The sequence below is a fragment of the Guyanagaster necrorhizus genome (genome assembly GCF_019112545.1).
Source record: "Guyanagaster necrorhizus MCA 3950 unplaced genomic scaffold BT62scaffold_3, whole genome shotgun sequence".
Lineage (NCBI taxonomy): Eukaryota > Fungi > Basidiomycota > Agaricomycetes > Agaricales > Physalacriaceae > Guyanagaster > Guyanagaster necrorhizus.
In genome coordinates, this window is record NW_025064882.1 from 2,389,872 (window position 1) to 2,404,640 (window position 14,769).

Sequence of the window (14,769 nt, forward strand, 5' to 3'; positions counted from 1 at the left end):
TGTCAAATTATGCCAAAGAGAGGTTTCACCTCGTAAAGTCATCGGCCGCGTGCTTGATAAAGTTGAGATCTGCGAAATCGACCTGTAGGAAGAGCCCCTCTCGTCCGGTTTCATTGCGCAACTCAGCCATTGCGGCACGGGCGTTTTCCTCACTGTGGCAAACAAAGTAGACCTTTGCATTGTGCCCAAGAAGAGCTTTGACCGTAACCTTGGCCTATACCTAGTGGAAATACAATCAGACATACGCGTAGAGGGAAATTGTTGATGGTACCTACCGGTGTTAGCGCCCGTAACAATGGTGACTGCTCAGAGAGATCAGGAAGCTCATTTACAGAAAATTGAGGTTTGGGAGGAAGACATTGGTCGATGAACATATGTCACCTACAGTCTGAGTCATTGCTGTGGGTGCGCATGGTGGGCTTGTCAGTGGGCTTGTCATGTTGTTCTCATGTACGTTTCGTTTTATAAGTGACCCTAAAGGATAGGGACAAGACGCGTACGCGCCACGCCGACGATGACGCAAACTCGGGCCCAATTTCTAAAAGGTCTAACAGACAAATAAAACGCACTTAATCTTCTGCTGTATTTCTGTCCTTTCTAGCACCGGAAACGGTAGCACATTACTTCTAATGGCTTTCCCCAACAACCCCAATTTCGTTCCATGCGTCGCCCAGTTCCCACACAGTGTCCAGCATCTCCCAACATGCCTGCTGAAGATACAAAGAAAAGATAGATAAATACCGCTCCACAACTCCGGTTGGTGTGCACCACTCAAACCATTTACAGCACCCAGGACACCAAGAAGTGGTTGGAATGTCAGGAAGCACCGAAAATTGCCATAAAATACTTTTGCTCCTAGCAATATCAGGGATCAAAGCTTCATGTTTTGTTCAACAATAGGTATGTCGTTTTTGCCACATGCTTTCGGATCCGACTTACAGTTCACATTGGCGTATTCTCTCCTCCCTTAGATGCTCTAACTGAACAAGGCTACGATCTCCAGTTCGGCGCTAACATGCTCGGTGCGCACATCCTTCTCTCTACACTACCCCAGTGTATAACCGTGACCTTCCTCTCACAGGTGTCTCTACTTTACCCACCTTCTCCTCCCTACATTCACATCCATCTTTGCATCCAACCCCCAATTCAGACCGCGAATCATCAATACCGCGTCACTAAATCACATCTTCGTCAATGGTCTGAAGTTTGACACATTCAAAGAGGTCCTGAACGCCGTAAGATGAGCAGGATGGCGTTGTATTCTCAGAGCAAATTCGTAAGCCTCATGTCCGTCATGTGGACCATTACCATTGTTAAAGAGCAACCTCAGGCTATGGTCGTGTGGACCACCGAGCTGGCACGCAGATATGCAGATCAAGGGATCATCGCTATCTCTGTGAATCCGGGAAACTTGAGGTCCGAAATGCAGAGATATATGTCACCTGTTGAGCGAACTATTCTGGCACGCACGATCCTTCCACTATCACCGAACTCTTTTTAATTTATTCTTGTACGATGCTGTACCCTGTAGAGATGGGAGGGCTCACGCAGCTGTATGACGCGACAATGTCTGATTCAGAGGCATTGAAATGTAACGGTGGGGTGGGTATCCTTCGGTGATGCTGTTTACACGAGCAGCTGACGAGTTTAGTACATGAAACCATGGGTGCGAGTCGGGGCGGTATTTGCTGCTACCAAAGGCGAAGCCGTGGGCCGTCGGCTTTGGGAGTATCTAGAAGAGCAAATAGTCGGCTTTTAGGCTAAAGACTCAATCGACCAATAGAATGGTTTTTCCCTGTCTTGTAATTCCTTTCACACACATGTACTGATGGCTGTTTCCCTTTTGATCCGTCAGTGGAATGAGCCTAGAAGAAACTCATATTTCCATAGTTTCGAACGTCGTCACAGAAGAGGAGAATGCTGCGAGATTTTGAATGTCAGAACTAGACATACACTGCAACAACAGCATAGCATTCAAAGAGCCCCAAGAGTTTAAAGTCACGAATTCTTGAACAGCCTGAGTCATATCTGACAGGATATTCAGTGTAGGCTACATTTGCTACGGCCACACCACTGAGCCGCCCATCAGAAACCCAAGCGGTGGAAGTTTGAATAATTGGGTCCGTGATCACCCTAGCTACTACATGCTGCAGACTTAATGAATTTACCATGGCCTTATCATTTCGGACGATATTCCTACCGATATTTCGGTGCCTATTGCAGGCCTTTCACCTCTTTCCGGATGTTTTGTTTGTCCTTTATTCACAAACCAAGTTTGTCTAGTATCACTTTTTCCGAAAACTTTCACAATGAAATGAGGGAGATCAAGGGAATCCTTCCTGCTCTCAAGGCTATCGGGTGTACCATGATAGACATATATGCACCGGGTTCGCCCACTACTTTCATTCGATACACGAGATGTGATACAAACCGCAGAATCTCCACCGCTTTCGTAAGAAAGATGAAAGATGCCTACCCCGTTCTGCGAGCATCTATAAAGCGGCTTGCCAGGCAAGACGCGACGCGTGTACATGATCACATCACGTGCCACAGAGATTTGAAATGACGCGACGCGCATATCTTTAGTGCTTTCACGTCAACCGAGGGGCAGCATGCATCTCAACTGGGGCCTGTGGACTGGGCATACCATATCTTGGTTGAACGTCCATCGCATGCACCAAGCTCTGTCCTGCTGTAGCTTCACCGCCAAGATTCTCAGATATCCACTGTTGGGCTGTTGCCGCATAAAGGTTGAGAAGGCTCTGTAAAAGTATACGCTTTTAATATCCGGAAATCTGAAGTTGCCGGGGGGTCTCTGTATGTCATCCTCTGCAAGTCTCCTTGAAGACGTCACTTGATATCAATTCCCGTGAAGCAAGCTAAGTATTCCCCTACTGGATCTAGAATCCTTTGTATTCCCTTCTGCCGACGATCCTAGTTCGAAAATTAACATCATCCTGACTCCTTTGTACATCACTTACTTGGTGTCCGCCATTGAGTTTCTTCCTGCTGTTATCTATATTCGTTGATTTAGACTGTCGGACTTTCGTGTTTGGAGGGTACAATACTGCGTTGCAGGTTCATCTTCAGCCTGTATTTTGGACTCAGGAAAAACTCTCGTACAGGCTGCGGAATCTTTGCAGGCATGTGCTTTTGTTTTCGTTTCTCTGGTTCCCAATGATTCCTCCGTCATCCGCTCCGTGATCTAGATTCTTCGATGTATTGGTATCGAACCTACTTTATTCCTGTTATCTTCTATATACAACTGACCTCGGTTCGACGAGGAATACCTAGTAGTACCCTCGGCATTACCATGATGGTATAGCATTCGCCTTCGATCCATTCATTCGATTCGTCACGGAAGCAAGGTACCATTTGGCGAAGTGGGTCATGTTACCCATGACATCCAGTACTCGTGATGTTGCAAAACTGTGCAGATGTCTCACACAGAGCTGAAGCTCGTACATACTCCGGTTTGGAAAAATAATACATTCGATGATTGTGATTGCAAAACGATACTACAAGTACACTACAAGTGGGGATCTTCAGTTCGATAAGCTGAAAAGACAAAGAGGGTGGCAAGTGGTGATAACTAGGTTATAGGGATGCAGGAATAAAATTAGGCAGCGACCTGTGACCGGACGTATTAAACCAAGTTCGGAGACTAGAAAGGTGAAACATGCGAACCTGTACGGTCTTGGAGGTAGGGGGCGAGGTGGAAACAGCAGAGGAAGTACGAGCAATGGCCGCAAGATCAACTAGAAAGAAATCTTATTAGAACAACTTGGTAAATCGAAACAAAAAAGACTTACTTTCTCCCTTGAGGGCCTTCTTCCTGAACTGCTTGGCGATTTCTATTTCCTCCTCGGACATGGAGGAAGCCCTAGCTGGTGTGGGCTTAGACTCGGAAGCTAAAGATAACGTCAGTGAAAGTAAGAGTATGATGAGTGTAGTGGCAAACGTACTGGAATCGGATGCCGCGCTAACACTCCCGGTGTCGTCGGCAGCTTCTTCAAACTCCTCCTGGAGTTCGAGAGCCTCGTCGTCCATAGCAGCATACTCGTGCTCGCGCTCATCAGCGAGACGACCCCAATTGTGCTGGCCGGCGCCGTTCTTGCGCAGGGACTTGTCAAAGCCAGACCTGGACTCTGAGCGGTCCTTGAGGACGGCCTTGGGGAAAGTAGCACGGGCGGTACGGGTCATGACAAGATAAGAGGTAAGAAGAGTACAGTAGTAACAGTAGCAGATGGTGGGGGTCAGTGAGGGGGTGGAGCTTGAAGGTGGCCGTATTTATACGGCGGTGCGAACATCAAAGGTGGCGCGTGACCATCGAAAGGCCCTTTTATCTAGGCCTTTTGTCGGCCGGCCTGGCTGCCAATGACATCCTTGTATTTGTTGCCTTTCTGCCCTGTCAGACCACTTTTTTTTGTTTCCTACGCTTTGTTTTTTCTTGCTGAGTCGTCTTGGATGCCACTCATGGAAGAAAAGGAGAACCCAAAATACTCCACTGCGGGGTAACGTGGGAAACTTCTACTGGCACGTGGATATGGATATCCAAACATGGACGATTTTCGTCTCCTTTCTATCCAGTTCTATGGTCGACGTGGCTTTCCTATCATCGTCCTTGGTATTCACTACTGACACGGGCCTTGGGAAACGGGATTGTTGACCGTATGGCACCTGTCTTTCTAACAGCTCCTTACATAAAGTCCAAGCCTCGACTCTTATGTCTATTGAAAATTCTGGTCGTGTGCATAGTAGTGGACGTGCTTTGAAGCGCACCGAGAATCGCCCCCGTCTTCAAAGTATATAATAACGACCTCGTTACAGGATTCTCCATACTGTCTGTTGCCTGTCTGTCCAAAGAGATAATTAAAGTTGTGTCCATGAGTTCACAACAGCTTCACCGAACGACAGCCGGTGCTCAGGTGCTCCGTTTTACAGGGAAGACCCCACGGTGCGGTTTACAGGCACTCCGCCGCCTCTTACGCGGTATAGGTTTTGACTCTAAATGTAGCAATGGTTCCATTCTATGGCACCACAAGTAAATCGCGCAACTTTGATGATCCATCGTCACATCTAGACGGTCGACGAGGGAGTCTAAGGGTAGTTTATTACACCCGAGAAGGATGCCATCGTAGCTCTCATACTACCTCCGGCCGGTAGCTTCATCCATCAATGATTTGTATTCAATTTCTTTTTTGGGGGGGAAGGGGACTACCTGTGATCGAGGCCATTTTAAAGAGCATGTGATGCTCAAAGAAAATCTGGTTTTTTCTGGCGGCCTTTTTATTCAAGTCACTGCGCTTATCGATACAATGTCATCGGTACTGCAACGTCGCAGCACGTTTGCCTCTGGGCGCAGCTGTCAAGGCTGTCCTTCTTATGACGCCTCGGCTTCACCGGGGGGTATCCTCAAGTTCACATGACTTCACAAGCGACAGCTTCGAGTCCAGAATAACGTAAGATTCCCTTCGCCGTGTGCATATCGTGTTCAAAGGAAGGAGCTATGGACGCGAAACTCACACGAGCATACCTCATCGATCTACTGCTGTGATACAAAGTTCAAAGTCTTTCTCAGGGAAAGGTCCTCCGCTTCGTTGCATGACTTCAGCACACATAACTGGTCCCACCATCGCGGTCTGGACCTGGCTGCCTAAGTAGCGTCTACAAATGCCTGAACGACTCGCTTATTTCACATTAGCCAGACAGAAGGGGGCAAGTGAGGAGGTATGGAAGGCATCCGTCCCATCCGTTCATACCAGTAAGAGACGGCGACTGTCAATTCACAACACCGAAGCCAGTCCTTTAAGAACCCGACAAAGCCCATCATTTCATTGAGGTTTCTTTGCTGCGATCAGGCGAATTTCGTGGCAGATATCCGATAAGAGCCTTGTATTGCAGGCAGAAAGTCCAGAACTTCCGCCACGTATGAGTGCAAATCATTGGACGCCGATCAGCATGAGACCTTCGAGTGCTCAGCAGACAGAGAACGAGACGAGACAAACTTTTGTTTATCTGCCTCACGTCGAGGTGGGATCATATCAGTATAAAGATCGAGGCTACTCCGGTGAATGGAAGGGAACGATATAATTCATGAAGAAAAGGATCAGCTTTACGTTGCGGAACTAAGCATCGCTTCACCTGCAACGTTAGAGAATGGCTCTACATCATGTCTGGCTGTCCTCTGAAAAGTAATTCTGTACTCTGCTTTATCCTTGTCTCTAGATCATTCTTCGCTCTAGCTCGTCGTTGCGCATGGGTCCAATCATCAAGTTATTCGAGGCTGAGATGTTGGGTATGCTCTTTAAATGAGCCATCGTTAAACGGGTACTCACAATGATCCGGTAACCGACGATTTCAAGACGCGCACCGCAAGTAGAGACGAACCCGGTACAAAGTAAAAGTCTTCGTGATCTTCAACGCTTGGTATAGAATTTCAGTGCCTGTCTACCTGTGACACGGAAGAGAGTTGGACATTAAAAATGCAATCACAGTGCAACATGGGAATACAGAAAACATACCTAACTACCTCGAACTCATTGAGTTGGTGGACTCGGAGCAGAAAAGTGTTGGTTCCTGCCGATCGGCATAATCAAGCTCCGCTTTAAATACGTGAATGCCGGGCCGACTACACCCGAACCTTCTAAGTTTTGATAGGAGTAAAAGTCGCTCGTTTCTTCCCTTTACTAGGCACATGAGTACTACTTTCAAATTTGTGCGTACTTTGCGCAACTCGCACCGCATTTTCTTGGCATCAGGAGCAGTGTATGCCGCACTCAACCTTCGTCTGCTGAATGGTAGGCTTGCTGTCTTTTCGGTTCCTTGCACAGGGATTTACCTGTCTTGAGATTTGACCGGGCTTTCCCAACATTATTCAGAATCATCACGGAGGCCAGTTCCAGGGATTGCGAGGTTCGACTATCATGTTGTCGCCAGGTATGTAAGGCATTTCTTCGTCGCAACCTACGTGGATATAACGCTTCGACAGAGATGAGCTAGGCAGCAACCATATACAATCCATATCTACCGGCCTTCCTGATCGTTTCTGGTCCTTCTTTGCTCTGTACGACAGCTACAATGGCGTAGACACCAGTGCGTACCTCGCAGGAAACCTTCTAAACGCGATTATCGGGGGGCTAGCCGACCTATTCAGCCGGGCGAAAGCGACCAAGTTCAGCAGAGTTTCTGAACGCTCCGAAGTTGGTCCTGACCCGGCTCCGGATGAGATTGATGAAGAAATCAAGGAAACATTTAATCGGCTCGACGACGACATCGTCAACTTCAGTGCCATGCTTGCTTCCAACAACAGGTCTTCTTCGCGGCATCTGCCCCACATTTTGGACGCAGCATACTCTGGGTCTTCCGCTACTCTTGCTTTCTATGACACGGAGACTCGCGCGTTGCGTGTTGCGCTGACGGGCCATTCACGGGCCATTTTGGGTCGAAGAGGACGTACGGGAGAGTCTTATAGTCTGCAGGTGCTCTCGGTTGACCAGGACGCCACCAATGCTGAGGAGTTGGCGCGAGTGAAGCGGGAGCACCCTGGCGAAGAAGTGATAAAGAACGATACTCTCTTTGGCGTGGCCCCACTCCGGCTATTTGGAGTGGGGCCGTACAAATGGTCCAGGGCGGTGCGCGAGAGGCTCTCCTGGTCTGATGTGAAAGAGAAGAAGACATACGACGATGTGAAAACGCCGCCATATTTTACCGCCGAGCCGGTTATAACGACAACGCTTGTGCAACCTGGAGATTTCCTTGTCATAGCGTCGCCGGGACTCTGGAAATCCTTATCAAACAAGGAAGTGATAAAGGAAGTTGGATCGACCCTGCAGTCTAAGAAAAAGAAGCCGTCCGAGCGAGCTGTTGTCAGTGAAACCGAAGAGCCACAAGGCTCGGCGTTGTTGGTATATGATCAAATCGTGTTTTCGGTGTGGAGACATTTCGAGGACCTAAATTTGGCGAGTCGCCTGGTGGACAAGGCTTTTGGTGGTGAGAACGAGGCTGGATCAGTGTCGTCGCTGTCGTCTGCCATAGATGATAGTAAAAGGTAATCAAATCTTTAAATTATGATACAAGTCTTAACTGAATATTCGTTGTAGCGAATCATTGTCTATTGGCGTCGTCGTATTTGAATGATGTTCTATCATGATATATCCGGAATGCTCGTAAGGTGTAGAATAGCTAAAAAGCATGGTCGTTGCTGGTCGAAGGTGTCAACGGCCTTGTATTATCATTTACCTGCATTTACCCATGTACCCATATGCATATGCCCATTAGCACATAAGACTACTACGAAGAGAGAACAAACATGTCGGGATTACTGTGAAGAGTCAGCATTAATGACGGCCAAGAAGGGTCGGCTTTTGCCGTTCCGGTGTCCTCGATCCACGCAGTCCTCGAGGTCGTCGGGCCACCGTTACTGCCCATTATTTTCAATCCATGCTTGCGACAGATAGGACAGCAACATGGAAAATTTCGCTACGTTGGAACCGGTAAGGCTCTACGCATCAGCAACGTCGACGGGTGCTCGCCTGCTCTCGCGAAATCAGCTGGTGTCGAAGCCTGTTGGTTCACCTTTGGTGGGCCGTCTGCCAATGGACTTGCATCTCCTCGTTCTATCCTATGTTCCAATACCTGATTTCCCCGCGTACAGTCGATGTTCGCGCTCTACGGCCAACCTTGCTCGAAATGAGACTGTCTGGGAGAAGCGTTGGAAGGCATTGGGGGTAGAACAACACTCACTATCATCTGTCTTGGAGGACCTGGAAGCAAAATCGAGGATCCAGGTTGCAGCGAGTCGTGCAGCAGCTCCGCCGACAATTGCAGTCGATGATGAATTCGGGGACTTTGCGACTGTCGACGTTCTCAGCCCGCCACACGCTGAAATGGGCGACTTCGTCGGCGCATTTGACGACACTGTGATCACTCCAAAGATACCGATGCCTGCATATATGGAGCCTTCGTACAGGGAGCGGTACATCCGGGCGCATAAGTTACTCAATCCCCTTACACGAATACTGTCGTCGCCGCCCCACCTAGTACTCAATGGACTATCCGATCTGGTGTCACAAACACTGCGATATGAAGCACAGACGCTACGCCTCCTCTTTCTCTTCCTCTCACCACAAGTGCAGCCCCTTCGGCAATGGGATACTCTTTCGTCGTCATTGCGGTCGGCTATGGACCGGTTCGACGCCAATCTCCTTGCAGCATTCGATCTGGCAGACAGCAAAGCAGATGAGATAGGGATGAAAGATGCGGCAGAATCCAGCTGGCAGATTTGGGATGGACGTGGTGACTGGGAGATGGGAAAGGTGTGGGCCGAGAAAAGAGAGATATTCTATGTCCAAGAGAGATGGAATCCCATGGACAACTTTACGTGCGCCTCATATCACGCTTCCTGGCTGCGGTCTGACTTGTATCCAGGAAGAATCGGGAACTTGATTTTGACGCTATGGACGAATTCATGACTGCGATTCTCGGATCCATTGTCGAACATGGATCGCGTGCAGTACGCGTATTTCCACTAGCATCAGATGTTCTCGTGTCTTTTGCTGACCGTGTCGCAACCGAAGTCGTACGTAGGCAGTCTTGCGTGTCTGCTACTATTCTGAGCTTGATTACAGGTTGGGGAATATGTGACCGCCCTTCTCACAAGGGCGCGCGAAATCTCCAACGAGACTTTCCTAAAAGCAGCAGCGGCCAGTTTCAAGGAGTCTTGGCGCATAGTAGACGCTATTCTACAGGCAGCCAAAGCCAGCCCCAACTCCAATGTGACGCAAACAAGGGCAGAGGATGTCGTGTCAGAATGTCTTCTCCGGCTGAGTTTATTGTCTCATTAATATTTCTAACTAGGTACCGGATGTTTGAGATTAACATGGACGAGTACCTTGATGAAGAGGTGGAGTCCGTAAAGCAAGCACTAGATGTAATCTGTAAAGGTTGGGAACGACAGGTCGGTTCTCAGAGCATTCATCTGTATTCCGGGCTTATAAGCTATCCAGCATGCGGAAACATCATCTGCTATGAACACCGCCCGGTTTCTGAGCTCCCAAAATCCTGCACAAGTGAAGCGAAACGTCCTAGCCTCTTTTACCAGCGTGTTGCTGCTTCCCGTTACTATTGTTCCAAGAACTGTCGGAGCTGTGGGTGGTGCCATCATGACTGGAGGCACAGCCGCTGCTCAAGGGATTGCGATGCTTAACCCTCAGAGATGGGGAGGTGGTGGTGTGGTTACATCCGACGGGTATTCCAAGAATTTGGCACAGGACGGCGAGATGTTGTTCGATAATCCTGATGATAATGATGGAAATGACGAGGACCCCTCGGAGAAGGAACCCCCGAAATTGGAACTCTCATGTCCGTTCGTACTTATCCTCCCCGCATGGCTATCTGACCTCGTTTGTTAGCATCTACCATGGACCTTCCATCGTCGGTTCCAACGCCTCCTGCCTCGAGTTTAAATGGGGCTATCACTCCGCTCACAGCGAGCTCTGGGATTAATCAGCTTGACCTTCTCCTTTCCCTTGATGTGGCTTTGGAGCTCATTCACGCCGATCGTGAAGGCCTGAAGCGCGTTGAAACATTTGCGGGATATCCAGGTCACTATGGGCATAGAGTTCGAGATACTATCGAGGAAATTTTTATCCTGATGCTTCAGACGCTTAGTGAACGGCATGTAACCAAGGGGTTTTCTGCGTAAGCCGAGGGTTTCTTTTCCTTAAAGTGGTGCTGATACTCACCCTTCGTACAGTGCTATCGAGCAAATGGGAGCCTATAAACCTGCTGAGCACGAAGAAACGACGAGTGTGGCTCCGCTCCTGCAGTTCTTTGAGCTTGTCCACATTGGAGACACTATCCAGTCTATGGTACAAGTATATTTTGACAAGGAGCTTGTAGGCATTCGAGTCATCATTCGGAATCTTATTCTTACTATTACAAAGGCACCTCATATCGATCGTCACGACTTCCTCAACGCAGTCGTGCGCGAGAAAAAGCGGTTCGAAAATGCTCTGGATGATTCCGTTGCTGGTGGACTTAACGCTGGTACAGAGGTGTTGATGAATCAGGTACGAAATTTTTAAAATGACTGCGGTTTTTTTACTGACTATGAAATGTAAAGGTGGAGCATATTATTATCACGTTGACACAACCACGGGAGTACTATCCTCCGGAAGACAGGCCTCTGGAGCTTGGTGCCACAAAAGGGTGCAAAGAGGCTATCAAGTGCCTGGAAATGCATTGTAAGCTTTTGAAGGGGAGCACGAGCAAAGAGGTCTTGGAAGTGTTTCACCAAGAGGTGGGGATCCGACTCATTGCGTAAGTCCTGAGGCTTTGCGTCGGGGTTGAGGTTAACATCTATTGGCACAGGATCCTGCAGAAACACATCAAGAGGCAAATTATATCCTTGAATGGCGGCTTCCAAGTCATCGCTGATTTAAATGCGTACCATGCATTTGTATCGTCGCTTAAGGTCCCTTCGATTGTAGCAGACTTTTCTCATCTGAAGATGCTGGGGCATGTGTATGTTGTTGAGGACGCTAAGGATTTGGCGCAGATTGTCAGAGACGTTACTCGGTATGGAGGCGCATACAAACCCGAGGTATCTTTCAGCGGTCGTCGTCCCGATCTCGGCTAATAAACTGCACAGGACATCTACGAGTTTATCCAGCACAGGTCGGATTGGAAGAAGATTGAAAAAACAGTCGACAAGACGATGTATAATCTCAGTTTCAAAGAGGACTGTATTATTTGTTAAATTATAGTGATACATTGGGTACACTTACAGAACCGTTCGCGCCCAAGTACGCTTATCACAATGTGTTGAATGATGTTCAGACACCCAGTAGCAGGCTAATGTTGGCTTCTTCTGTTCGTTCGTGAGAAGACTACCAAGCAAAGATCATGTTTTGACGTGACGATCGAGGCAATTGGTTGAGATCTATTCTTAGCTCCACAAATCCCTTCCTCTCCCTCCTTCTATCTACTCTCTGTCCCTTCGGTTCCAGAAGGACAGATTTCTACTCTCGGTGTTGTACGTTTTTTCATAACAACATCAATCATCTTCTTACGGGCGGTTCCAGATTCCACGATGTCGAATACGAACAAATCTACTAGTCGCACCCGACGTTCTCATCTAGCCAAGCGAAAGATACCTCTCTATCCTTCCATTTCTATATTACAGTCATTTACGATATTGCCTAACTCACCGCCGTTGCTCGAAGATCGCTCTTTTCTAAGTCTCAACACCTTCAAGCAAATACAAGGCAAGCTGGAACGCGAGGCTAGCCTTCTCGGAGATAAAATACCCTGCACTCCGGCGACTCCTTTCTTCGTTGAAAGACGCGTTCTGTTCTATCTCAACACGACCAAGGAATGCGTGCCTCTCTGGGATCGCAAGTTTCACACAGAGGTCTTCCGTGATTTCGACTTGGAGTCCGCCTCGCCTAATAATATTGACCATGATATGGCGATTCGCATCATTCCTAGCCACCGCAAATCCACGAAGGAGCTACCAATTATGGTTCTGCGTTACCAGGAGAAGCTTGTCGCTTCATGGAGTCAACTTTACGCTATCTTCATGTGTCACCACGTCAAGAATGACCATTGCGGTGCAGAGCAAACATTTACATTCATCAACGCCATTTACGCCTTTGTGTCGCGTAGAGTTGTTCATGACATCGTAGGAGCTTGTCGTACATGCCGCGGTCGATCCACCACAACATCCTCGTCCACAGCCACAGCTTCTACCTCTACACGTCAGACTAGCCTTGGTATTACGAACAGAGCCATACAAGACAGTCGATTACACGCGTTTCCGAATGAAGGGAAGCGAAGGAATAGTGTCGATGATGCGATGGACAACTCCCTAATCCCTGCCAGCAGCTCTTTGTTTGGGTCTCCTGCGAGCGCTTTCCCCCCCAACTGCCAGGAAACGCGCAAGGAAAATGCTGATCCTTGATTCTCTGGCTAAGAGGAGAAGAGACGGCTTTTTGGCTTGAAAGAGGAGTATTCGTGCCGCTTCATGACATTTTTAGAAATTAAACGATCAGTACATATTTTAAATATACAAGACTCAGCTCGACATCAATATATGCATTGAACAGGTTCTATCTCTCCGTTCCGTGAACCTGGCGCAAAAGGTACTGGGGGAGGGTAATAGGCTTCCTTGCGCAATAGCGTTTAATTTTCATGTTTTCACTTGTACACAGTTTGATCCAAGTCCATGTTTCCTACGATAATATACAATCCTATTTGATACATAAATCCCACTACAATTTAGGCCTCTCCTTTTCGGCTCTATCTCTCTTTGAACGAATCGCTCTTCCTGCTCGACTGACACACTCCCTTCCCAGTTTTTCGCTGATCCACCAACCGATGTTGACAATTTCATCCAAATCTGGATTGCCGGCGACCGAATACGGAGATGTCTGTAAAGCATATAGTACGTCCTCAGTAGCAACATTACCTGTCGCTCCGGGAGAGTACGGGCAACCACCGAGACCGCCAACGGAAGAATCGATAGTTCGAACGCCATGAGAAAGTGCGGTGAAGACGTTGGCGATTGCAGTGCCATATGTATCATGAAACTGCCAGAAAACCGTCAGCGTCCTGATGAGAACGAGACTATCACCGTCTTACATGTCCCTACATAAAGCGTCAGAGATAAATAACGGAAAGAACAGCGCTCACTAACGGCCAACTGTTCTACAGGAATGGTTTTCTTTACTTCCTCGAGCATCTCTGCAACCTGGGTAGGTGTACCCATACCAACCGTGTCCCCAAGACTGACTTCATAGCAGCCCATTTCCACCAGTTCCTTCGCCACTTCACGGACGCGCACATAGTCCACGAGACCTGAATACGGGCATGCAATAACTACGCTAACGTAGCCACGAACCCGCAATCCATGATCCAGCGCTGACCGAGCCACTGGTGCCAGACGCTCGAGTGATTCCTTCGTAGTAGTATTGAGGTTGGCACGGGTGAAAGCGTCTGTTGCGGCTGTGAAAATGGATATCTCGTCTGTCAACGGCGGTGAAATCGGATGCTCCTTGAGCAAATTGGTTAGGTTATCCAGTCCCTTTTGGTTGGGCACCAATACGGGGTAGTGAACGCCAGCGATCCGTTTCATTTGGCTGATAACGTCTGAAGTACCTGCCATCTAGTAACAGATATACAGTTTTCAGGCCACATAGAGATGAATAAGGCACACCTGAGGGACCCATTTCGGACTGACGAAGCTTCCAGCCTCTATGGTCTGCATCCCAGCATCGGCGAGACGGTCAATGAGCTCGACCTTGACATCGACAGGAATGACACCCTTCTCGTTCTGCAATCCGTCCCTTGGTCCGACCTCAACGATGTTGACGATATCGCGAACCGTCGCATAGTGTCGCCTGCCAAGTGAACGTCGAGATATGGTACGAAACATTTGTGTTGAGATACAAGAATTTCGCTCTCAATTGTTTCCCCACACCCCCACTGGTGCGGGGAAAAGGGTAAGCCTTGCCGATACTTCCGATCGGGCTTATTCGGGTACTCTTTCGGGGCAAGACTGCCGATATCGATGACTTTTTTTCCTTCAATGAACGCTGATCGTGCCTTCTAACAAGCATATGCACTGAAAGCATACAAAGAGGAAACACGCTTACCCATCGAACATCAAACCTAGTAAGTACATTTTTCTCGTTGCGTGTGAGGTACACCAACAGTGATGCCCAGTAAATGACAAACCAGGCAAGTGCCAGACCTTACCCGGAGAAT

General features: G+C 48.3%; 7 protein-coding genes across 7 annotated transcripts; 4 read left to right on the forward strand and 3 right to left on the reverse strand.

The window, feature by feature from the left end:
- Positions 1-25: 25 nt before the first annotated feature.
- On the reverse strand, positions 26-374 carry BT62DRAFT_1072209 (uncharacterized protein; the record flags this gene model as incomplete). Its single annotated transcript, XM_043178833.1, has 2 exons — positions 26-214; positions 276-374. 2 exons carry the CDS (start codon positions 372-374, stop codon positions 26-28), a joined length of 288 nt encoding a protein of 95 aa, XP_043045163.1.
- A 507-nt stretch (positions 375-881) lies between these two features.
- Positions 882-1,759, forward strand: BT62DRAFT_1000925 (uncharacterized protein; the record flags this gene model as incomplete). The annotated part of the gene is made up of 6 exons (XM_043176688.1): positions 882-900; positions 972-1,190; positions 1,241-1,276; positions 1,331-1,396; positions 1,451-1,602; positions 1,652-1,759. 6 exons carry the CDS (start codon positions 882-884, stop codon positions 1,757-1,759), a joined length of 600 nt encoding a protein of 199 aa, XP_043045164.1.
- Positions 1,760-3,507: 1,748 nt separating this feature from the next.
- BT62DRAFT_1072211 (uncharacterized protein) lies at positions 3,508-4,474 on the reverse strand. Its single transcript, XM_043178834.1, has 4 exons — positions 3,966-4,474; positions 3,813-3,911; positions 3,688-3,758; positions 3,508-3,631 (listed from the first exon to the last, which is right to left on the reverse strand). Exons 1-4 carry the CDS (start codon positions 4,201-4,203, stop codon positions 3,620-3,622), a joined length of 420 nt encoding a protein of 139 aa, XP_043045165.1. The 5' UTR covers positions 4,204-4,474; the 3' UTR covers positions 3,508-3,619.
- A 2,211-nt stretch (positions 4,475-6,685) lies between these two features.
- Positions 6,686-8,307, forward strand: BT62DRAFT_984697 (protein serine/threonine phosphatase 2C). Its single transcript, XM_043189879.1, has 4 exons — positions 6,686-6,800; positions 6,852-6,939; positions 6,992-8,050; positions 8,103-8,307. The coding sequence occupies exons 1-4, from the start codon at positions 6,698-6,700 to the stop codon at positions 8,137-8,139; spliced, it is 1,287 nt and encodes a 428-aa protein (XP_043045166.1). The 5' UTR covers positions 6,686-6,697; the 3' UTR covers positions 8,140-8,307.
- Positions 8,308-8,379: 72 nt separating this feature from the next.
- BT62DRAFT_961666 (f-box protein pof6) lies at positions 8,380-11,904 on the forward strand. The gene is made up of 11 exons (XM_043188600.1): positions 8,380-9,382; positions 9,430-9,580; positions 9,630-9,805; positions 9,859-9,958; positions 10,008-10,362; positions 10,413-10,701; positions 10,757-10,898; positions 10,947-11,072; positions 11,126-11,322; positions 11,374-11,605; positions 11,654-11,904. Exons 1-11 carry the CDS (start codon positions 8,469-8,471, stop codon positions 11,759-11,761), a joined length of 2,790 nt encoding a protein of 929 aa, XP_043045167.1. The 5' UTR covers positions 8,380-8,468; the 3' UTR covers positions 11,762-11,904.
- A 61-nt stretch (positions 11,905-11,965) lies between these two features.
- Positions 11,966-13,119, forward strand: BT62DRAFT_441013 (uncharacterized protein). The gene is made up of 2 exons (XM_043180895.1): positions 11,966-12,037; positions 12,087-13,119. The coding sequence occupies exon 2, from the start codon at positions 12,095-12,097 to the stop codon at positions 12,962-12,964; it is 870 nt and encodes a 289-aa protein (XP_043045168.1). The 5' UTR covers positions 11,966-12,037; positions 12,087-12,094; the 3' UTR covers positions 12,965-13,119.
- A 74-nt stretch (positions 13,120-13,193) lies between these two features.
- BT62DRAFT_927402 (aldolase) lies at positions 13,194-14,649 on the reverse strand. The gene is made up of 4 exons (XM_043185236.1): positions 14,219-14,649; positions 13,700-14,167; positions 13,645-13,650; positions 13,194-13,592 (listed from the first exon to the last, which is right to left on the reverse strand). Exons 1-4 carry the CDS (start codon positions 14,435-14,437, stop codon positions 13,275-13,277), a joined length of 1,011 nt encoding a protein of 336 aa, XP_043045169.1. The 5' UTR covers positions 14,438-14,649; the 3' UTR covers positions 13,194-13,274.
- Between the last annotated feature and the right edge of the window lie 120 nt (positions 14,650-14,769).

What these genes read in the sequence shown, in the direction of transcription:
- BT62DRAFT_927402 (XM_043185236.1), bottom strand. Translation starts at nt 14,437, where the DNA reads ATGTTTCGTACCATATCTCGACGTTCACTTGGCAGGCGACACTATGCG. An exon ending in GTCCGAAATGGGTCCCTCAG is followed by an intron (nt 14,168 to 14,218) that starts GTGTGCCTTATT and finishes ATCTGTTACTAG; the next exon opens with ATGGCAGGTACTTCAGACGT.
- BT62DRAFT_984697 (XM_043189879.1), top strand. Translation starts at nt 6,698, where the DNA reads ATGAGTACTACTTTCAAATTTGTGCGTACTTTGCGCAACTCGCACCGC. An exon ending in CAACCTTCGTCTGCTGAATG is followed by an intron (nt 6,801 to 6,851) that starts GTAGGCTTGCTG and finishes ACCTGTCTTGAG; the next exon opens with ATTTGACCGGGCTTTCCCAA. An exon ending in GACTATCATGTTGTCGCCAG is followed by an intron (nt 6,940 to 6,991) that starts GTATGTAAGGCA and finishes ACGCTTCGACAG; the next exon opens with AGATGAGCTAGGCAGCAACC.
- BT62DRAFT_1072211 (XM_043178834.1), bottom strand. Translation starts at nt 4,203, where the DNA reads ATGACCCGTACCGCCCGTGCTACTTTCCCCAAGGCCGTCCTCAAGGAC. An exon ending in TAGCGCGGCATCCGATTCCA is followed by an intron (nt 3,912 to 3,965) that starts GTACGTTTGCCA and finishes CGTTATCTTTAG; the next exon opens with CTTCCGAGTCTAAGCCCACA. An exon ending in GAAGGCCCTCAAGGGAGAAA is followed by an intron (nt 3,759 to 3,812) that starts GTAAGTCTTTTT and finishes ATTTCTTTCTAG; the next exon opens with TTGATCTTGCGGCCATTGCT.
- BT62DRAFT_961666 (XM_043188600.1), top strand. Translation starts at nt 8,469, where the DNA reads ATGGAAAATTTCGCTACGTTGGAACCGGTAAGGCTCTACGCATCAGCA. An exon ending in ACCGTGTCGCAACCGAAGTC is followed by an intron (nt 9,581 to 9,629) that starts GTACGTAGGCAG and finishes GCTTGATTACAG; the next exon opens with GTTGGGGAATATGTGACCGC. An exon ending in CCCGAAATTGGAACTCTCAT is followed by an intron (nt 10,363 to 10,412) that starts GTCCGTTCGTAC and finishes CTCGTTTGTTAG; the next exon opens with CATCTACCATGGACCTTCCA.
- BT62DRAFT_441013 (XM_043180895.1), top strand. Translation starts at nt 12,095, where the DNA reads ATGTCGAATACGAACAAATCTACTAGTCGCACCCGACGTTCTCATCTA.